Below are 22,137 nucleotides of genomic sequence, written 5' to 3' on the forward strand. Positions count from 1 at the left end.
GTATTTGTTTGGATGTTTTGTACGTAGTTTTGACCAGCCTAGGAGGAAATGATGACAGTGCTAGACGTTGGTTTACATCTAGGGGATTGTTACAAGGACCCCCCTTCTGCCTGATTCTGCCTTACACAGAAGGCATTAATTCAATTCTGCCAGACTTAATCCTTAAATCTACACTTTTGAATTCTTCTTTATATAGTCAAAAATACATTTTGACCCAAAAAAAACGTGTGTTCTATCTCATACCTACATGTTTTGATCCCTTGATAATGATAGAGCGGTTGAAGTTGTTGAAGCAGTTTTTGGAGCAGTTTTCGGAGCAGTTGTTGAAGTAATTGTTGACGATGAAGTAGTTGATGTCATAAAAGTGACTTGATTTTGTTAGTGGTTTATATACAAATTGTAGGTCTTGCTAAGGAGTTCGACATTGAGGGATGTGGAGGGCGGTAAGTTGAATCCCCAAAGGGGGGTCGAATTAGCTAAAGGGGGGTCCCTGTAACAATCCCCTATATCCATCTATGTTATGCTGTGCACCTATAGATCGATCTCTTTGCTTGAATGGTAGGTTTCTGGCCTCATAATAGGGGAACACCACGAGAATACGTCCTCTGCGAGACCTCTCTGGATATCCTGGATTGCCTTGGACAACTTCATGGCACAATGATAGTTCCCCTCTGCCGTAGGTGCATACACAAACTTCTCCCCACGAGCCGTTCTCGTGATCGAACTAATGCTAATGGGTGCCACCACGGCCGCTGTACCGACAGCCAAGATCTCCGAAAATTCGGACAACTCTTCGTATTTCACGGGTCCGACCTCCACCTTCCATCCGAATGAACGTGCCAGCTGAAGGCAGCTCTCGCTGGTGATGCTTCGGATGATATTCGGACTATCCGGGGTGACTAATGTGATATCCTCGCCCATCTGTTTGACGCCGATAAACCCTGCGGCAGAGAACTCGTCAATCTCGGATCGGGTTTTGCTATCCAGATGCAGAGTGATTCCATAGCCTTGTGACTTGGCCTGCATCGACCACCTCAGGACGGGAGCATAGTTGCCCCCTACCTTGGCCGATCCCGTTCCCATCGGGGCTGTGCGGTCAAACTCTTCCAAAACCAGCGCGTCCACCGCCCTGGCTCCCAGGAGGCCCGTGACGGGCAAAACAAAGACGCAAAAGGTATACTCGTCTGGTAAGATGAGGTTGATCTGCGGTCCCGAGCCGAAGACTAGGGGTCGGATGTAGAGTGCCGCACTGGTATCATGCGGAGGAACGAACTCGGCATTGATGGACACAACTAACGCCACGCAGCGGGAAAATTGATCCGTTGGCAGAGGAGGAATAGAGACAAACTCGCACGAATGGCGCAGACGAGCGCTGTGATCCGGCAGTCTGAACACATGGATATGTCCATTCGGATAGCGGAAGGCTGCATTGGAGCATTAGAGACAACGTTATAGAGGTTAACTTGGCGGCGGGTGTATGATTTGCACTGACCTTTCATGCCTTCGTAGGCTTGCATTCCTATTCTCCACAGTCAATGCGGAAGGTCACAATGTTTGGCTCGCTCAAGAAAAGTTCTTACCATAATTTAGCGCAGGAGACAGTCCGCTGACAGTCAGATCAGTTCCCTTGACCACCTCAGGCTCGCTCCAGCATCCCGTTTGAACGTTATATCGACATTGGACATGTCCGTTGACTGTAATGTAGTACGTTAAGATATGTCTACACTGTAGTCTTGATCTCACAGGGTTGTGTCTTACCCTCACGAATCTGTTTGCCAATTTTGTTCCAATCTAGCAATGTCAGAATCAAGTCGCAAAGAATAGTGGGCACGTCTTCGGCATACCAAGATTGGCTGGTGGTGGAGGAAACTCCGATTCGGTCACCATTTTGTTGCTAAATTTTCTTTAGATTGCGTCTAGTATGAATCGGGGCCTTTTCAAATGTATATATGCTGCATTTTAGCCGCAAATGGCCCCGGAAGCCATTCGGATAGTCGGACTCGGACTCGGGTCTACTAGTGAGCCACCAAGGCAAGAGATAGTCAACCCTTCGCAGCAATCCAGCCGCAATGTAAATCAGTTCTCTGTTCAATCGCTACCATGATTATTCCCGTGATTGTGCCAATGAATACTGCAGGGTGGCAGCTCGTGCTCACTGCCGGGACAACCCTGGGGCTACTGGTAGTCGGGGGTCTGGTCTGTGTATGTTACATTCAGCGTGGTCTAGTTGTCTAGTCTTTACTGACAATACCAAATCAGATTGTTGGACTAGTACTTTATCGACTCACCTTTCACCCCTTGGCTAGATATCCCGGACCACTGTTGGGTAGGGTCACCAATCTCTATGCGGCTTACCATGCGTGGAAGGGTGACATCCACACGGACATTTGGCGGTGCCATCAGAGATACGGTAACAATTAGGGCCTCATAAATCCATCCGTGTCAAAAGATCATCACTGATTATTTCCCAGGGGATCATATCCGCTACGCACCGGATCGACTGACATTTAATACGGCCCAAGCGATAACGGGTAAGTACCTACCTGAGCAAGACGAATGTCACGCCGTGGAGCTGTCACTGAGGCTGGATAGATATCTACGGCATTGGGAGCCGGGTCCGCAAGTCCAAAGTGTATGAAACGCTGGTTCATCAAGCGCCCAACACCCTCACGCTCCGAGACAAGAAGAAACATGCGCAGCGAAGGCGGATCATGAGTCAGGGCTTCTCGGACGCAGCCATTCGGTCATTTGAGCCCCGTGTCCTCGAGCTAGTACAAAGGCTCTGCGAAATTCTCCAGGGCGATCTTAATAGCAACGATGGAAAATGGAGTAAAGGCCAGGATATGGCAAAGTGGTGTATAGTCCTGTGAACCTGCCTAAAATGAATTGCCCATGCTGATTGATCACAAAGTCGACTACCTTACCTTCGACATCATGTCAGCCCTAGTCTTTAGCGCTAGCTATGACACCCTCCGGCAGGAAAAGTTCCGCCCCATCATTAACGCTATTGAGGAATCCAATGTTCGAGTGAGTGTTATTCTGCAGGCTCCCATCCTCACCCTTTTCCGGCTCGATAAGAGGCTGTTCTCCCGGTCGATTCTTTGGAGAAATCGCTTTATCAAGTTCATCGGACGGTCGGTCTCAGAGAGGGTCAAGAAAAGTTCCCTGCTAAAGGAGCGGGATGTCTTTTCATAACTCAAATCAGCCAAAGATACTGTCACCGGGAAGACATTGCGGATTGACGAACTTGGAGGCGAGGTTGCTACGTTGATTGTCGCTGGTAAGTGTTGAGAGAGAAAACATAATAAAAATAACGCGTGTCGTAGCGAGGAATAATTCTTTTCCACGCAGGTTCCGATACCACCGCTACTACTCTGGCAGCAACACTTTTCTATATCAGCAGAGAGCCCTCCGTGTACGAGCGAGTAACCCGGGAAGTCCGCAGCTGTTTTGCGTCTGCGGAGGAGATCCACGCGGGGACACAGTTGAACTCATGTCGATACCTGCGCGCCTGCATCGATGAGGCTCTCCGGCTGTCGCCTCCTACGGGGAGTGCTCTCTAGCGCGAGGTTGAGGAAGGCGGGTTGATGATCGATGGCTGTCACGTTCCAGCTGGATATGACGTCGCCGTTGGAGTCTACAGCATTCACCACAACCCAACGATTTATCCGGGCCCGTTTTGCTTCCAGCCAGATCGCTGGCTGAAAGACGGACCTCCTGGGGTTCGAGAGGGCTTCATGTCGTTTTCTCTTGGCACGCGGAGCTGTATTGGACAAGGCCTTGCCCTGGTGGAGATTCTCTTGACTCTTTCCAACATCATTTGGCGGTTTGACCTTGAACCCGCCGAGGGAATGGAGTACTGCCAGGAGTCCACATTACAGGACCATGTTACAGGGGCGAAGAAGGGGCCTTTTTTGAAATTTCGCCCGTTTCACCGTGCGCAAGGCAAGGAGGATCATATTTGGAACGGTGTGGACAGTGGGAGGAGCATGATGGCTGCAGGATATGTATGGGATGGAAAAAGTCACTTCGTATATATTAGAGAGGGGACCCTGTAACGGGGATATCAGGGGCACCATCAGCCCTGCCTGCAAAACAGGGTAAGAGCAAGGTCATCACTGGGAGTAGTAGGGGGCTAGAGAGTAGAACACCGTGGGGTGACTACTAAGAGAAGGTGGTGCCTGCGTTGTGATCTCTGCCTCAGGTGTACTTTTATATCACATGACCGCTTAGTCATTATGTTTATTCTCACTCTGTTCTCTCTATCGCGAACCGCGCACTCAACCAATTGGCAACCGTCCATTCCCTAGACCCTTTATCCCGTTCCCTTCTCCTCTACATCCAGTTTCCTAGGCCCCCCTAAATTGATATTCTCTACATCTTGCATGACTCCAACGTAGCAAGGACTCCAACCACCCAGAACGGCACGTCCACCACCCAAATCCGCACGTTATTGATCTTGAGCCACCCGGCCAACAGCTCCAATGTCACTTCCGGAATCGTATCCGGACTCATCATGCGTGTTTCAAACTTTAACATCGTGGGGGCAATGAATAAGTGCGCAAACGAGAAGAACAGGCCAATGCCGTAGAGCAGTTGCGCATACGTGCCGGCTAAGTCTTCGGTGTGCACAAACAAATTGAGGATAAGAGCCACCCGCGCAATCAAGACGATACCGATGACTCCAGTCCAAATTCGAGGGACCACCGTTTGGAGCCAGTGTTGTAGGGCAGCGCCAACATGGTCAACCTTTTTGATGGAGGTATAAGGAGGGAGAAACGAGGAGAGCGCAAAGTATTGCGCCAGTCGGTTGACCAATCTAAAGAATTGGAGTGTTAAGGGTAATCCTCTTTATCAAAACGAAGCTGAGTTGGCTCACTTACAGAATTGTCATGGCGATCAAGGGAGTCACTCGGAGGATCTTCAGGGCCAGACTGCCGGCTGCAACGAGTTCAACGCCCATTTTGGTGCTGCTTGTTTCTTGATCAAGGGGATAGAGGTTAATTGTATAGTCACTCGGAGAAGAAAAGGGAACAAAAACGAATATGTACTCATATAGAGCCTGTGTCTGGCTTGCTGCTGGCCTCCGTCGGATTCGGAGTCGGTCGACCATCGGATATGCGATTTTGTCCCAAGTTCAACACCATACATAACATAGACGGACGATAGTTTCGCTCAATCCTCCCTGCTCTCAGTCGAAATGCATCGCTTTTTTAAATCCGATTTCTTCAACTTCGAGTTTATCCGGATTCTCTCCGCCGCCCCCTATGGCGGCGCCGAGATCGGGGAATGCCTCGTGGCGGCCAGTGATATCGCCAACGACAACCCCGAAAGCTGGCATCGCGCGTGGCTAGCACAGGCAAACAAAGCCCGGGCCCTGGGCGATGAGGCCATGCGCACCGGGGACAGGGTTTCGGCACGGCGGGCATTCCTGCGCGCATCCAACTACTACCGCGCAAGCGGGTACATGTTCCACGATGCGCCAAATACGCCGGATGTTCGGGTGCTCCCTCTGGCCCTCAAGGTGATCGACACATTTGCGCAGGCGCTTCCATTAGGCAACGGTCCGGCGTTTGCGGTCAGCATCCCCTTCGAGCCGTATCCCCTACCCGGATACCTGTATCTCCCGCCCGCGTCGAAGCGACTGAAGCAGTCGGTACCACTGGTGATCAGTCTAGGCGGGGCGGACTCCATCCAAGAGGAGCTCTACTATGTCTATGCGGCCAGTGGGCCGGATCTAGGCTACGCGGTGCTCACATTCGAAGGACCTGGGCAAGGGATCATGCTCCGACGGGAGAAGACCGCCATGCGTCCCGACTGGGAAGTGGTCGTCGGCCGAGTGTTGGACTTCCTCGAGCGGTCTGTCGAACAGTATCCCGAGCTGGAACTAGATCTCTCCCGCGTGGCAGTGGCCGGCGCTTCCATGGGCGGATACTATGCGTTACGCGCGGCGGCAGACCCCCGCATCTATGCCTGCGTCTCTATTGATCCCTTCTACGACATGTGGGATTTTGTCCGCAACCATATCTCTCCGATGCTCCTTGACGGCTGGAACAATGGCTGGATCCCCACGCAGCTGATCAACAGCATGATGGCCATGGCCTTGGCCAGTTCGTTCCAGGCCCGGTGGGAAATTGGATTGGCCATCTGGTTCTTCGGGGTGAAGACCCCGACGGATACGTTGGTCGAGATGATGAAATTTACTCTCCGCCGACCGGACGGTTCGAGTCGCCTGGACGACGTAAAATGTCCCGTGCTCGTGTCAGGCGCTACGCAGTCGCTGTACCTCGAGCCCGAGGAGACCCTCCGCGTGTTCAACGCCCTCGAGCATCTCGGGGATGACCGACGAGAGATGTGGATTGGTCGATCCCCGGAAGGAGGGCTCCAGGCTAAGATTGGAGCTATTGGGTTGTCAGTACAGAAGACATTTCAATTCCTAGATAAACATCTAAATATTCAGCGGCCTTCACCGTCCCAGTCGGAGATAGAGCAGCTCTACATCAGGAGTATTAGGGGCAGGGGGGGCTATGACTTAACTGCAAGCGCCTGAATTAATACTGGTTTATCTACCATCGTGCGCTTTCTACGAGCGAACTGCCCGAGAAACTCCTTTATATAGAGCTACTACTCGCTATCGTCGTCGTAGAAGTACTCCAGGACGTCCTCCGTGAACCCATCCTTCCTTCTCCACGTCACTTGTTTCTCGACCCAGGATCTCGATGCTTTGGCACAGTCCTGTGGAAGGATATCGAGAATGTCCTCCCCTAGTTGGAAGGAGCGTTTCCTTCCAATATGGGCAAGAACGGTCCATCGTTCCTTCCCGGGATCTGTTATATTGTAACATATGAAACTTAACTGACGATGCCCAGTATGCATCACTAAGGGATTTCGATACATACTTTGAAGCAAGCAGATAATTTAGCGATGTACCATGTTGTAATTTATTTGGTACTGTCACGTCAGGTCGGTCTTACTCTTAGGTATAAAGTGGAATGACTCATTTCGTGAGCACTGAAAGCTTGGGGGAAGATATTGATTCGTTCTAGTAAGAGGTCGGCCCAAAGTCACCTGACCGACCCCATGGTTCACAGGTATGTACTTCTTTGCAGCTCATGCGCCAAAATTAAGAGGAGGCTGAATGCAAGCAATTTATTCATTCGAAACTACCCCGAGCTGCTCCCCAGAATAGACGACAGCATTCAAAACCCACAAGAAACCGCCAAATACCAACTATAGCCCTATACTGTACTCTGTACACGGAGGGATCCCGTACGAATTCCATATTACGGGGCATAATACGGAGTACTACTCGTTGCGACAGCAACAGAACCCGCAAAGGATCCACAGCTGCAGCAGGTTTCGATACGCCTATCCGCCAGCCACCGTCGTCGTCCCGGGTAGCGCTAGAGGTTCAATGTCAAACCGCCAAGACCTGCGGACCAAATTCGCTGGCATTGGCTCCCGAGCGACATGATTCTGTCAGTAATAGACCTCAAAGATGGCGAAGGGAAGGAACAGCTCGTGTTCGAAGTCATGTTAATTGGATCCTGACATGTTGGGACTTGACCCTGATCCTTTACTGAAATTTCCGGGGTGGGCTAGACAACCTTCGATGAAAATTCTGGAAGCCACGTTGTCCCACAGGAGCTGAGTGTGGGGTCCGTTTCAAGATTTCAGGTTCCGGGATATGGGAAGGCTCAGATCTGTGACATGTGTAAACCGCTAGATGTCTGGCGAATGCTTTGTGTCCCGGATGTTTGGTATATGGTAAAACGCGAATTTGCTTGGTGGATGGATGTGTGGGGATGTGTGGTAGAACTGGTAGAGGAAATGAGTGCTTCGGATAAATTAGTTTGAGGTAGCTGCGGGATGTCGGATTTGTTAGTAGCAAACAGCAGCTAGGCTGGCTTTGGAAGCTGGCACATTGGCTCGCGACGGCGTCTCCGGTGATATTTTCCTGGTCTTGCTTGCCCCACTGGGGCTGATACCACTACTTCAGAATGGCGTCAGCCTGCTGCCCAGAGGTCTCTGCTATCCAATCCATAATCGACTTGCACCAATCGCGAGGCTGAGATCAGGTTAGTATAGTGGGGATTTGTTTTTCTAAGAGCCGGAGCCGCTTGGAGCCGGGTGTCATTCCGAGATATGGGTCCGCAATATCTGTCGGCGATAGATATTCAGCCACGATATCCAACACGACGGGTAATCAAAGATGAGTGGACTGTGAGACATTGTCCCGGATTCTACGGAGTACTCCGTGCTTATGGGTTGTTGCAATCTCTTGATGTTCCCTTTCCCGCTCTCCCGCTCTCCCGCTTTGTCCGAGGTATACGATACGTCGCGTGAGGTATTGCAAGCTTCGGGAAACATATGTGTACTTCCCTTGGTATCCGACTCATGGCCACGTATGCGATCTCCCTAATCGTATGATCGCGCGTCGCCTATGAAACGAGCATTCGAAACGCCCGACACCGTGCACGAAATCCGTAAGCCGTGCCTCATACAGACATGGGATGGAGTTGATTCCGGAATCCGCACCGGCAATGAAAAAAAGGCACCGGCGTAAAGGTACAACGTAGGAAAGTCGAACATATCAGCCGTGAGACGAGTGATGGCGCCATGCCGGTTCCGGGATAGTTTCCTCTGAAACAAGGATATCAAACAAGGATATCATTTCGAATAGGACCGGGACGAGTCGCAATGCATGATTATGGTTACACAATCAGTGACGTGCGAACCACGGGCACCCTATGATACTGTTGCACCAATATCCTCGGATATGATGGGAACATTCATTCCAAGTTGAGTCACATGCACGGCAGGAAGGCGGAAAAAGGCAAAAAAAAAAAAGGAAAGAGACACACATCCGCCTTCCTGCAGTCGGAATCGAAATGCCCCAGGAGGGGTAGACAATCTCCAGCATCTAGCAACAGCCGGGTCGGTGATTGGGGGCGATGATTCTGAGCCAACGAGAGGTAGCCCGGGGGGTGTCGTATCAAAGAGAGAGAGGCCCGAGGATGGTGAAATGGCCTTCTTTGCATGTTTATTTTGTTCCATTTTCGTATTAGTGTGGGGTTATACGTGATCCTATGTTGTACAACACAGCCTCGCTTGATTTGCATATCACTGGAAGCATCGAACACGGATCGAAGGAGTGGAGGAGCGGGACGAGGCTGGGCTGAAAGGGACGAGAGTGGGGGATGTCTGAGACGTGTCAGTTCCTGTGATGGCTTTCTTCTTTGGGTAAGCTAGTGGATAGTATCTGGCATGCACTGTCATTTTCGAAGGTAGAGGCCTGCCGACGTGCATGCGTCAAAGCGGGGTGCTTCTTTTGACTGGCTTCCTAGTTTGGTATAACCCAAAGAAGATGTACATCCGGCCGAGTAGCTCGTCGCCGGGGCTGTATTCCCGGGGGTGTTTGTATGCCTGATAGGTATCTAGAGAGGAAGAATGGCTGTTTCGAGTAAGTCAATCACAGCTTGCATGATATAACCAGGGAAGAAAGTGTATGCGAGGCTTAAGGTGATAAAGCAAGGACCCCAGTGAGGCGCAACGGTTCCATTCCGCTGGGTCTGTATAATTCAATGTTAGCATGTAAGATTGTTATTGGCATACTTGAAAGTAGTCTAAATCGTGCTAGGTAACTCTATTTTGAATGAGTGTTACAGTACAGAGATGGAATATATATTGCAGTTTCCCAAACTAAACATTTGAAATGTTACAGTTATATCATAGTAGTAATGGCACTCAGAAAGGGAGAATATATATTAAATTCTCCAGAAATGGAAATGGAGATGTTAAGCCCCTTCCGTTCTCCTGAAGATCAGACCCATAGCTCAGTACTCAAATTTTCCTTTTATTTGCCTCTTTAATTAAGAAAAAAACGAGTGCCCCTGGAAGGCGCCGAGCTTCTCAGATCCCGACAAGCTCGCGCTATACTCCGTATGTTGTATGTTGTATGTTGTAATGTCTTACTGGGATTTCCAAAGTCGGAAGGTCCCAAGGAACATTCGATGTACCTGACATTTTACGTACTGTACGCGTATCAAAACACGTAATACCGTAACGAAAGAAATTTGGTTCTCGTTGCGTCTTCATGATGTCACCACAATCATTCCAAGGTTACTAACTAATTAACGATTGAAAGTTGAAATAGTATAGGTCGTCCAATTAAATAGATATTCTGGAATTTACGAGAAGATTAGTGTTGATTTGAGAGAAATAAGTTTTTTTATTTTGCCTATTAATCCAATCGATATTACAGAAATAATCCCGGCAATCGAAGCACTCCCCACAGAATCACAAAGGGAACAAAGAGCATAAGAGAGTTTTTTCGCCGAAGGTTTCGTCCCATAGGGAGAGCCCGCCGTCAAAAGTGGGGGTCATTATTTAGGGCTGTTGATCGTAGCAAGGAGCGGATGCAAGATTGACTGGTATGTATTGTTTATATGCACATCAAAATGGAGTGCAGGAGGCTGAATACCTCTGTAGGCAGTATGACGCCATTCAAATCTTGCAGATTACTCTTGACGATATAAGAAGTCCACGGGTAGATAGGTATCTCCGTCAAGATGAAGAAGAATGACGTGGACTCTATGTTCGATTACCGTTACTACTATATTGACTGTACCAGTATTTTTGACCTTCCAGAAGGAATCATTGGAAGTATTGAGAAACAGAACGTTCCCCTGAGCGATGTCATATATAAAATACACTAGCTTGTACTCTATACGAGAACGACCAAATTCCTTAAGCCAATGGAAGACCCCGAGGATCTTGGAAGCAAAAATAGTAAGACATGTTTTCCTATGTACATACCAAGTCCTAGTTACCGAAACACAAAAATATGTAATCTGAATCTGAATCACCTCCATCATGCTATTAGCCTAGTATAAGTCGCATGTCCCACGTCAGAGCTGGGAATCATTCGTGCAAGCATGGTCTGATAGCACGGTTCTTCACAATAATGTGCATATGCACGAGTCCATGTATAATGTAGGCAAATGGAGTTCGCTAAACAACCCCTCTTCATCCCGTCTGTAACCCCCTAGTCGGATCCTGGTGGAGATCGCTGACTGGCTAGCAACTTTGATTATGGATCATCTAAAGCACCGTGATTAGCGGTCAGGATGTTTTGACCGACAGAAATTATCACATCGCTGTCATCGGAAAAAGTGGCTGTAACGAACGCGCAGATCCTTGCTTCAGCCACCGCTCTTTGTTTTTACCTCATTACTAGGTGGGGTAACTAGCTATATTAGGGCTGACGAGGCACAATGGAATATGGATCAAAAACAGGACTCTTCGGTCTTTTGCAATGGTCTCTTAGACAACGTTACGGTCTACTTTCTATAATCCAATAATAATAGAACTGGGTTTGATCTCCCTGCAAGTTTTAATCTATTTCGCTGTTGTGCTGTCGCAGGGAACCGAGGGTATTCTTCTAACCCGCCATAACCGCCCTGCACGATGTCACATCGATAGCGCACAGATATTGGATAGGAGACACGGTCAGCAATAGATTCGGTTCAAAAATGTAGTTTTGAAGTTGCGTGTATACTGGGGCATATGAGTCATTTCATTCCAGCACCGTATTCCCAGCCCACAAAAAAACAAAGGAAATTCAACACGAGCAAAAAGAAAACTAAAAAGTGACGACTATTTCCCCTTTGGGTAATTTTACCTTCCCGTCGCCTTTCTCGATCTTGCGGCGTATAAAATCCACAAGGAGAGGCCCGTTCCGAATACGTTGTGAGCGTACGCGGGGCTCCTAGATACCCGATTATCTTATTACCATAGGGGAAATATCCCTAAGGTCTGAACCAAATCCTTGTCGGGGGCTGTTGGTTATCGTCCTTGGATAACGCTAAAGTCCATAACAGCCCACCCGGGTGACGTGCAGGAGCCCAGGATCAGAGTAGCATGAGTAGCCTTTATGGAGGGGTGCTGAGGGATTTCGATTTTCTTTTCTCCGGCTGTAGCGGCACAGAGTTGTGAAGCAAAATCAAGGAAAGGGTGAAGCACGGCATCGCCAGCTCATCAAGTTCCAACGGCTGCGGGGTTGCTGGTGAACCCCGCAGATGTTCCTATGCATTGCGGCTGGTCACACTCTGCATCGTATAGTCTGTGTAACTGTGTGTCTTGACAAGACAGGTATAAGCCAAGCTGGAGGATCTGAGACTAAGGTATAAAAAAGGGGGGCTGAAAATACGAAAGCATGGAATCACGCTGCGGGAAGTGCGGGCCTCGTACACGGAGTAGGTAGTTAGTGTTCATGACAAAAACAGAGACCTCAAACTCCCCGACGATCTGTTTTTACGTTGGATAATCCACTCGTTCTGCACCGCCTAAACGGTTTTTTCACTGCCACACCAAGCCTCACCGGTTCAGGGATGAGATTTAATTTCGACGTTTCGGCGATGTAGATACCTTGTACTCCGTACCTTTAACCCCCACCAAGGTATTGAATAGGAGAAAATGGTGATGTGTGTCGTGATCGACTCACTCTTTTTTGTCTCAGGGCTTAGGTACAGATAGGGCCTGACCAGTCAACAATGAACACAAACACAACCTTGAAGGAAACAACAACACTAGATAAGACCGTGTATCACAGGGAGAACAGGAAAGTCTAATTGAATCTCGAGATCAAAACGCAGCAATCCGAAGGCTCCGCATATCTTCCCCGGACCGCTCTATCGGTATTAAGCGGAAATTTCCTCGGAATTAATACAGGTAAAGAATGCCTGTTATGGTCTAACAGATACAGAGTAAAAACCTCAAAGTGATTATATTAAAAGTCGACTAGTCGACTAACTGGGCTGCAATGTGGGGGAAATAGAGCCCGGCGGTGCCTCGGACTATAAATCTGAAAGAAATAAACTGCTAGTGATTCTTGTATCCACTATAATCCATAATGTCACGGAACATTTATGATTATGAAAGACGAGTTCTGAATAAGAGAAAGGGGGAATCCCCTTTTTCACACGAAAGATCCAGGGAAATCTGTCATAGGTTGATTGTAGGGAAATTGTAATTCCCGTCGCTTCAGGGCAACACATTTGAAACACAGATCGGCTCAGTTTGGCCGATAGCATTCCTCAGGAATTCCAAGGATCGTCCAATGGCACCAAGCAACGGGTTTCCGCCTAGCAATCATTCCACATCGTCATCTCATGGTAGGCAGCTCTGTATTTTGATAGGCACTTGGGTATTAAAGTAGTACCTAACTGTAGGGGCATGCCTGAAGGGGATGAGCAATTGCACCTGGTTGTAGTATTTAATCAATTCAAAGGCCCTCTCCTTTTCCTCCTTCTCACTCTAGAGAATTCTTTGTTACTTTTTTTTTTTTTTCTTTCGAGATATCAGCCTCATTCCTACTGATTGGTTCATATATACACTGGGTGAGTCTTGAACATTTGCCTTAATCAGACCATACACACATTTTTTCTCCTATCCCCATCACAACTGGAATATCAGCAGTTACCGCTTGAATTCGATGTCCTTGAATATTTATTGACTCTCCTACAGAAAAAGAAAAAGAAGAACGAAGAAAGAGATCGAATATCCAAATTACGACGTACTTCGGATTGTTACAGAATACCAGTATTTTATCCTTACCGGACAATACAGGTATCCGGTACACGATTTCGCATACCGCCGGCTACGTCTATCGTAAGTACCCAGTACCCACCGCAGCTTCAATTTGCGGATTTGGGATTCATTGATTTAATTATTTTCGCTTTTTCCCCCTTCAACCCCAACTCTTCTTCAATTACCTCCCCTCCTTGAAACCAGAAGGAAAAACTCTATACTCATACGACGATAAGGACAACGCAGGTCTTCTCCCTCTCGTCGCATGATCATCCAGGTCTTCCGCAAATTTATCCACTCCTCGACTCGCATTCAGCTTGCAGTGATCCTCGAACGGCACTAAATAATCCAACATCAGCAAGCTCCCTAACTCGGCCCAGTCTCGGATTGCTCCTTTCCTCTTTCGACCGCCTGCATCCACTGCGTTGGCAACTTCGTCGCAAGTGCCGATTTTCGTCGCATTCTCCTATCCTAGCTTCGTTGCGCCGGGGAAAAAGACTCCCTGCACTTTAGCACGGGTACTCCCTCGCCTGCCGCATCGCTAGTCTCCGATCTCAGCCAATCGCGCCACGAACCCTGTCGGACTAGGAGAACCCTTGACTCTTGGGTCTTTTTTATTGCTGCCGCCTGTCCACCTCCGCAAGCACCCAAAGCCGGTTCTTGGGGCTCTTTTCTGAACTCTGGCAAGGATACCTACATACGCATCACATTCGGCCTTTGACTCGCTTTGGCGCACGCCCTTCAATTTCGAACCGGTTCTGCGCTGCCTTCCCCAATTCACTCGGTGATTCCACGATCAATTGGTCCATACCACAGCACCCCCCGCTTCCACTGCAGAGCAGCAGCTTCCCCCACGCACCGGCAGATCGACACGCATAAGAGAGGGGTAGCATTGTTATCATTGGAAGGACATACAGAGAATCGGCCGGGCTCCAAAAGAAGCAAGACGAGAACCCACGTTCCGCTTCCTCGAGGCTGGAAATCATTCCCTAGTTGATTTCGTTTGTGACGTTCTATCCCCAGTGGTTAGCATCGGCTGAGAATATCACTCGTGGGAGATTGGCCGTTGCACAGGGCCAGTGCCCTTTGCAATTGTTATCAGGGACTTTTTTAATCGCTCATATCTTCTTTTGTTGCGATTTCTTTCCCCCCGTGAGCTGCTCTCCGGCAGGGCTCTCCGCACTACACCTAATCCAGCCCAAGATGCAGCAGAGTTCAGGAACGGTGAACTTCTGCTGAGGACGTGGCTGAACGATCATTTTTTACCGTGTCAGAATACTCTTTTGGCTCGGATCGCATAAGATTTGCGAACCTTGACAGCAGGCCGGTCCCATACGCTGTTACCTATTCGTCCATTTCTGAGTCCAGGTGACTCGGACGTTGGCACTTTATACGACAGGCTTGGATTCCTCTATCGACAGCTGAGCTGTCGTTTTGATATTCGTCATGGCTTATGCTACGACTACCTCGCCGACTCTGGATGCTGACACCCAATCCAACTTAAAGCTTGCGACATCTCTCCCTCAACCGACTTCTCTCCGCCATGTTGTCACATCTCGTCCTCCCCCTTCCACACGAGCTTTCACCTCTTCTCCGACCTGTACTCCTACCTCATCCATCCCTGGTCACGGCACACCCTATAGTTTAACCCCTGCTGGCACCCCCCTCTTTGGCCGAGTGAACGGTTCTTCCCTGCCTACGCCAGGCCCCCTCGACCTCGGCGAATCTATCATGGCCGTTCCCGGAAACGCAAACCCTTCCAGCTTTAATGACCCAGCTCCGTCCAAGGCGCCGGGTCTCATGAGACGAATCTCGAGAGGCGCCGCCAACAAATTGACTCGCAGGAGGCAGTCTACCACCCAAAACGAGAAGCGGGACCGGAGCACTGGTCCCATTATCATGCGCCGGCGCAGTGATAGCAAAACCGGTTCCCAACCTGTCCGAGACAGCGCCCTTGATTCAAGCAACGAGGATGAAACCGGTGAAACCTTGGACAACCTGGGTGCATGGGCTGGCTCAGAGGCATCCAGTCTTCGCAGCGAGAGTCGTATTAATATGGCTCGCGAGGCTGGTCCCGTTCCCGCCGTTGCCGTTGCGCCCAAGGTAGACTCTGCTGTGCAGCGAGGCACAGTCCTCACCAAGGTAACCAAGAAACACAGAAAGCAAGTCCGCTTTTTCCTTGACTTAGATGCCGCCAAGGTTTTTTGGGATGTCTCTAACCCAGCCAAACGCTTCTATATCGATGATATCAAAGAAATCCGGGTTGGTGCCGATGCTCGCAATTACCGCGAAGAACATCAGATTCCCGAAGATTTGGAGCGCCGATGGTTCACCATTGTCATTGCGGATTCTGATCGCTCCAAGGGCCGAGCGGTTAAAACCTTGCATCTTATCGCTCCAAGCGACCGTATTCTTGACCTGTGGATCACCACTCTTGAGCATATCTCTCGGTACAGAATCGATCTCATGTCTGGTCTGGCTGGTTCGAGCCAAAGCGAGGCGGTTCTGCAGGCACACTGGCAGCGCGAGATGTCGAGACTTTTCCCGCAGGGCCTCCCTCTAGTAGAGGAGCAAAGTCTCGACCTCGCTGCCGTGGAGAAGGTCTGCCGCAGCTTGCATATCAACTGTTCCAAGAACATGCTTCGGGCACAATTCACTAAAGCTGACGCTGCCTGTAACGGCAGGTTGGATTTCTCTGAATTCAAGGATTTCCTTTTGCGTCTGAAGGAACGAAAGGATGTCAAAGATATCTTCAAGCTTCATACCGCAAAATCGAAAGAAGGCATGACTCTGGAAGAGTTCTTGACTTTCCTTCGTGATGTGCAAAATGAAGACATCGAATCCGACCGGATCTACTGGTCTGCACTGTTCGACAAGTACGTTCGGAGGGCCTCTAAATCTCGCACTCCTTCTGCAGAAGGATCGGAGCTTCCTCCACCTGTGTCGCGGATGAACCTGGATGCATTTGCCGCATTTTTGTCCTCGTCCAGCAACGGTGTCTACGCTTCACGTGCTCCCCAGTCGAGATTCGACCGACCGTTGAACGAATACTTCATCTCGAGCTCTCACAACACTTATCTCCTGGGCCGCCAAGTGGCTGGTGCATCAAGCACCGAGGCTTACGTTAGCGCGCTTCAGCAAGGGTGTCGTTGTGTCGAGATCGATTGCTGGGATGGTGCAGATGGACGCCCCATAGTGTCTCACGGGCGGACTCTCACCACCAGTGTCCTCTTTGCGGATTGCATCACCGTCATCAACCGGTATGCTTTTATCACATGCGACTTCCCACTTATTCTTTCTCTTGAGGTGCACTGCAATCCGGAACAGCAACTGGCAATGGTCAAGATCATGAAGGAGACATTCAAGGAACGGCTTATCCTCGAGCCCTTGATGACCAACTGCTATATCCTCCCTTCACCGGAAGAGCTCAAGGGTCGTGTTCTGGTTAAAGTCAAGACCTGTGACGAGAATGAGTTGGATCCCCGCCAAAATACCGGCACCGTCGGCACCCACGGCCGCAAACGCAGTGTTAGTACGCCATTTGTGCGACCGACGCTCAATGAGACGAGCACGCTGGCTCTTCCCTCGCTCTCGAGTCCCCCTACAATGGGTCCCGTCGACAGCGTTGGCCCTTTGATCTTGCAGGATAGGCGCTCGCTTACTGCTACGAGCATGAGCAGTGCAACTGAAGACAGTGACGGAGCCCTAGTGTCTGTTCACACTGACAAAAAGAAAAAGCGGCGCCAGAAAAGCAAGATTACCAAGCCTCTTTCTGACTTGGGTGTCTACACTCGTGGCTACAAATGGCGCAGCTTCTCGTCTCCGGAGAGCAGACGGTACAACCATATATACTCGTTTGCTGAGCGGTCCTTCGAGAGTGTCTGTCAAAGTCACGACAACAAGGTTGCACTAGAAGCACACAACCGCAAGTACCTTACGCGGGTGTATCCTTCCGGATTCCGACTTCGTTCATCTAATTTTGATCCAAACAAGTTCTGGCGCCGTGGTGTGCAAATGGTAGCGCTCAACTGGCAAACTTACGACATCGGCATGCAAATGAACCAGGCTATGTTCGCCGCTGGGACTGATCGTACCGGCTACATCCTCAAGCCTGAGAGCCTTCGCCTCCCGGCTGTTGATGGAAATCAGAAGCGCAAGATGGAGCGCAAACTGGTTCGATTCTCAGTTGACGTTGTTTCCGCACAACAACTCCCCCGTCCACGCACCATCGGACAGGACGACAGCATCAACCCTTACGTTGAGATTGAGATGTTCAGTGCTGATGATCGTGGTCAAAGCTTCGTCCTCGGGGAAGGCGGTATGGATGCTTCCGGGCGCAACGGCATGTCCGGTATCGGGTATCCACATCGCCGCCGCACCAAGATCGAGCAAAGCAATGGCTACAGCCCCGTTTTCAATGACAAGTTCAAGCTATCGCTGGAAACTAAATATCCCGATCTTGTCTTTGTGCGATGGACTGTCTGGAGCTCAATGGACGGCCGCAGTGCAGGCAACAACAACAGTGTGCAGCTGGCGACTTTCACAGCCAAGCTCACCAGTCTCTCGCAAGGTTACCGCTACTTGCCTCTCTACGATGCCAGCGGCGACCAGTACTTGTTCTCAACGCTTTTCTGCAAGATCTCCAAGCAAGATCCCATCTCCGTTCAGCGTCTGGACCTGGAAGAGCTCCGCGCTGAGCGCATGGGCCTTCTGCGTCAAATCGGCCAGACCGTCTTCAAGCGCTCCTCATCGGCCGAGCGCGAAAGGGATCAAGCCCATGATCGCAGTGATTCTCCAAGCCCCGAGGACAAGGAAAGCTCTCCTAACCTGACACCCACTGTGTCAACAACGTCGAACTCATCATTCGTGCAATGAGAGTCACATCCCATCTTTCCTCGCCCACCTCTACCACGCCCACCACAGTTTTGTACTGGTCTTTCCTCCCATCTCTCCCCCGATCTGGAATTGTATTCCTATCCATGTCAGCATCAACCAAGGTTCCGGCGTTTGTCTTTCTATCATATCCCACTCTTTGCTTTCATCTGTGCCTGCCTACATTGTCGGACGTTTTGTTTATTACACCATTGCCATCCATACCCGTCACAGCGATACCCCCCAAGTTGCTTCGAGTTTTATTTTTGCCATTTACCATGGGTATCATCTTGTTCATTGTCCTTGTCCTGTCATTTGTCTGCGACAAACCCAGAAACTGACCATCCGGCCATGTATCCGACTGGGAGATGTGTTTGTTTGTATTCTCGTTCGTCCCCTATTTTCTTGCTTGTTTTCTTTTCCTATTTGTTTCGCCTCATGTATGTGTTTTATTTTTATCTTATTTCTTTTATTGCGCTATGTGTCCACATAGGATTTTTCGGGAACTCGGTTCTGTGTTATTCATCATCATCATCATCATCGCATTTGAGGGAGTCGGCCACATCGGAGAATATATACGTGACTGGTTCACTGGAGCAACTCTTCTCTTTCATCATATTGTTTATCATCATAGCATAGGGACTTGGGGTTTTTTTTCAGGAGGCTCGTTTCACAGTTGATCTGTGAATTCAATTATACACTATTGCACACTCGCATGCCACTTCTGTTTATCTCCATATACTCCGTAGTATGTATGCAAATGTATTATTGATCTTTGCTTTCGCCTCACATGAGAGATAGTAATATAAGTAAGCGTATTTGGTACATGTATATTTCCTTTTTTTTTCGCACTGTTATGAGAGTTGTGGGACATCGCAAATGAGACGCTTACGTGATACCTGGCCTGAGGCGTAGCAACTAGCCTGAGGCATTATACACGTGACCTATCTTATTACTCGATCTCATCGAGTCAACGCCAAGATCTTTCTATCTCCAGGTTTTCTCCATATCAATGTATAGATTAGGGTCCACCAATCACCGTCTCTGATACCATTTTTGATATGGAGACAAGTGGACCCAACGTTGCAAGGTTGCGAATTTTCCGGCAAATCCTTGTAGATAACGTCGGGAAGTCTTACTTGAACTCATTCGTTCACTGTCCGTAAGCGGCCATGATAGGCCCATACTGGCTCCGATCATCGTCGATGCTTCCAAAACTAGAGACACTCAGACAACGAATTTCTTATCTCACTCGGGGAAACGAGGATTCACGATGGAGACAGGGTCGCCCCAGAGTCATTCCACGTGGGTAATTGTATAAAGTGACACTGATGTCCCCATTATAATCCCTGCTTCAAGCTTCGTCTTTTGTTCAACTCCTCCGCGATACATTTGCATTATCACTTTATTTGGTCGGTCGACTACGTCACTCTACTGGCAACTATTAGCAACAAGCCTATACGTCCAAGACTACACGTCCACCCGCCAACATGGGCCAGTTCAAATGGATACTCGACAAGCTGGCCGTAGAGCACGAGCAGGGACTCACCAATGCCCAGATGATGTTGACCAACAGTGATCTACGACCAGGTGAGACTCACCATTCTAGGATCTCAGATCCTCCCTTCATCGTGGTCCACAAAGAATGCAAAAACTAATCAATGGAAACAATACAGTGGACCCTGAACGACGTCAATGGAGATGGATCAACTTTGTTGCTTTCTGGATTGCAGACTCGCTGAATATTGTCAGTATCTCAAAATGGTGCCCGGTTGAAGCCTGGTGGCATCTAACACAAGATATAGAACACATGGATGATTTCCTCCTCAATGATTGTCGACGGTCTTTCCTGGTGGCAGTCCTGGATCTGTGTTTGGGTTGGATATTTCGTGGCTGCAGGCTTCGTGTGCCTGACTGGACGAATTGGCGCTGTCTATCACATTTCTTTTCCCGTCACAGCTCGAGCTTCATTCGGAATATGGGGTTCTTTATGGCCCGTCCTTAACCGCGTGGTGATGGCTATCATTTGGTATGGCGTGCAGAGTTATATCGGAGGTATGTATCTTTCCAATCCGGTGAAAACACGCGTACTCATACATTACTAGGTCAGTGTGTGACTGTCATGATCGAGGCCATCTGGCCCAGCTACCGGAACCTTCACAATGGTCTCTCTGCCAGTGCTGGCGTCGACACCAAGAACTTCCTCAGCTTCTTCTTGTTCTGGCTGGTCTCGCTTCCAGCCTTGTGGTTCCCCGTTCACAAAGTCCGTCACCTGTTCACCGCTAAGGCGATCTACTCTCCCATCGCTGCCATCTCTTTCTTTGCCTGGGCCATTTCCCGTGCTCATGGTCTCGGCCCGATTATCCACAAGTCCAACACCGTCCACGGAAGCGATCTTTCATGGGCGATGGTGAAAGGAATCATGTCGTGCATCGGAAACTTCGCGGCACTTATCATGAACAACCCCGATTTCTCACGATTTGCGAAAACACCAAAGGATGCAATTTGGGCCCAGCTATTTACTATTCCGGTCGGCTTTGGCGTCACCTCATTCATTGGAATCATCGTGTCTTCCTCCTCATCGGTGATCTTCAACGACGGCTACACATGGAATCCCCTTGATCTCCTCGCAAAGTTCCTTGATGGAGCCAGTTCCGGCCAGCGCTTCGGTATCTTCGTCATCGCCACCGGATTTGCTCTAGCTCAGCTCGGAACAAACATTTCCGCCAACTCGATCTCAGCAGGTACTGATCTGACTGCACTGCTACCCCGATACATGAGCATCCGGCGCGGTAGTTACATCTGCGCCATTGTTGGCCTCGCTATGTGTCCAGTACGTTCTTCCACTTGTTAATTCAAGCCCCTCATATAACATGACCAAAACTAACAAAATCCACAGTGGAACCTGCTCTCAACCTCAAACAACTTCACAACCTACCTCTCAGCATACTCCCTCTTCCTCTCCGCCATCGCCGGCGTCATGATCTGCGACTACTACATCGTCCGCAAGGGCTTCTTGAACGTCAAATCCCTCTACAGCGCCAGCAAAACAGACTGCTACTACTACAACGGCGGCTTCTCCTGGCGTGCCTATACCGCCTACATCTGCGGTATCATGATTAACATCGTTGGCTTCGCCGGTGCCGTGGGGCGCGAGGTTCCCATCGGCGCAGAATACATCTACAACATCAACTATTTCACCGGGTCCATTGTTTCCGGTGGCGTGTACTTCGCTCTGACGTGGTTCTTCCCCGTCCCTGAGACAAGTGCTACCTGGAACGAAGTTGACATCGATGCTGAGGATCTCTCCGTTTCATACGGAAAGGACCCCAATGACATGGAGGCTCATGGTTATGCTGAGCGGAGGTCGTTTGATGATGCGCTTGGATTGGATGATCGGAAGGGTCCGAATACTTCGGACAGGAAGCTTTGAGAGCGGACTTGAGTTTTTGTTCATGGACGGCATCTTCTTTTGATATTGGTTTTCACTGCTGCTGTTACTGTCGAGCGCGCTTGAATTTATATAATTAATTCCCTATCTGCGAATATATTTACGATGACATGATAATATTTGACTGCTTCCTAGTTCCTAGGCTTCTAGACATGGATCTTCTCCGGGCTTTATGAGTCAGGCATTCATTCATTCTACTAATAATAAGATCTAGGAACCTCGAT

General features: G+C 49.4%; 7 protein-coding genes across 7 annotated transcripts; 4 read left to right on the forward strand and 3 right to left on the reverse strand.

Annotated features, from left to right (window-relative positions):
* Positions 1 to 531: 531 nt before the first annotated feature.
* Positions 532 to 1,887, reverse strand: N7518_006858 (branched-chain amino acid aminotransferase; the record flags this gene model as incomplete). The annotated part of the gene is made up of 5 exons (XM_057187785.1): positions 532 to 1,424; positions 1,493 to 1,519; positions 1,581 to 1,694; positions 1,759 to 1,791; positions 1,845 to 1,887. The coding sequence occupies 5 exons, from the start codon at positions 1,885 to 1,887 to the stop codon at positions 532 to 534; spliced, it is 1,110 nt and encodes a 369-aa protein (XP_057039488.1).
* Positions 1,888 to 2,100: 213 nt separating this feature from the next.
* N7518_006859 (benzoate 4-monooxygenase cytochrome P450) lies at positions 2,101 to 3,563 on the forward strand (the record flags this gene model as incomplete). The annotated part of the gene is made up of 7 exons (XM_057187786.1): positions 2,101 to 2,202; positions 2,260 to 2,410; positions 2,472 to 2,531; positions 2,593 to 2,856; positions 2,912 to 3,160; positions 3,206 to 3,280; positions 3,352 to 3,563. The coding sequence occupies 7 exons, from the start codon at positions 2,101 to 2,103 to the stop codon at positions 3,561 to 3,563; spliced, it is 1,113 nt and encodes a 370-aa protein (XP_057039489.1).
* Positions 3,564 to 4,374: 811 nt separating this feature from the next.
* Positions 4,375 to 4,963, reverse strand: N7518_006860 (uncharacterized protein; the record flags this gene model as incomplete). Its single annotated transcript, XM_057187787.1, has 2 exons — positions 4,375 to 4,819; positions 4,884 to 4,963. 2 exons carry the CDS (start codon positions 4,961 to 4,963, stop codon positions 4,375 to 4,377), a joined length of 525 nt encoding a protein of 174 aa, XP_057039490.1.
* A 237-nt stretch (positions 4,964 to 5,200) lies between these two features.
* Positions 5,201 to 6,550, forward strand: psoB (hydrolase psoB; the record flags this gene model as incomplete). The annotated part of the gene is made up of 1 exon (XM_057187788.1): positions 5,201 to 6,550. One exon carries the CDS (start codon positions 5,201 to 5,203, stop codon positions 6,548 to 6,550), a length of 1,350 nt encoding a protein of 449 aa, XP_057039491.1.
* A 74-nt stretch (positions 6,551 to 6,624) lies between these two features.
* On the reverse strand, positions 6,625 to 6,876 carry N7518_006862 (uncharacterized protein; the record flags this gene model as incomplete). The annotated part of the gene is made up of 2 exons (XM_057187789.1): positions 6,625 to 6,827; positions 6,861 to 6,876. The coding sequence occupies 2 exons, from the start codon at positions 6,874 to 6,876 to the stop codon at positions 6,625 to 6,627; spliced, it is 219 nt and encodes a 72-aa protein (XP_057039492.1).
* An 8,160-nt stretch (positions 6,877 to 15,036) lies between these two features.
* Positions 15,037 to 18,465, forward strand: N7518_006863 (putative 1-phosphatidylinositol-4,5-bisphosphate phosphodiesterase Plc1; the record flags this gene model as incomplete). The annotated part of the gene is made up of 1 exon (XM_057187790.1): positions 15,037 to 18,465. The coding sequence occupies one exon, from the start codon at positions 15,037 to 15,039 to the stop codon at positions 18,463 to 18,465; it is 3,429 nt and encodes a 1,142-aa protein (XP_057039493.1).
* A 1,487-nt stretch (positions 18,466 to 19,952) lies between these two features.
* N7518_006864 (nucleobase cation symporter-1 family protein) lies at positions 19,953 to 21,895 on the forward strand (the record flags this gene model as incomplete). The annotated part of the gene is made up of 5 exons (XM_057187791.1): positions 19,953 to 20,052; positions 20,139 to 20,209; positions 20,268 to 20,517; positions 20,568 to 21,295; positions 21,362 to 21,895. 5 exons carry the CDS (start codon positions 19,953 to 19,955, stop codon positions 21,893 to 21,895), a joined length of 1,683 nt encoding a protein of 560 aa, XP_057039494.1.
* Positions 21,896 to 22,137: the final 242 nt, after the last annotated feature.

The sequence above is a fragment of the Penicillium psychrosexuale genome, assembly GCF_028828465.1.
Source record: "Penicillium psychrosexuale strain IBT 29551 chromosome Unknown utg000004l, whole genome shotgun sequence".
Classification (NCBI taxonomy): Eukaryota; Fungi; Ascomycota; class Eurotiomycetes; order Eurotiales; family Aspergillaceae; genus Penicillium; species Penicillium psychrosexuale.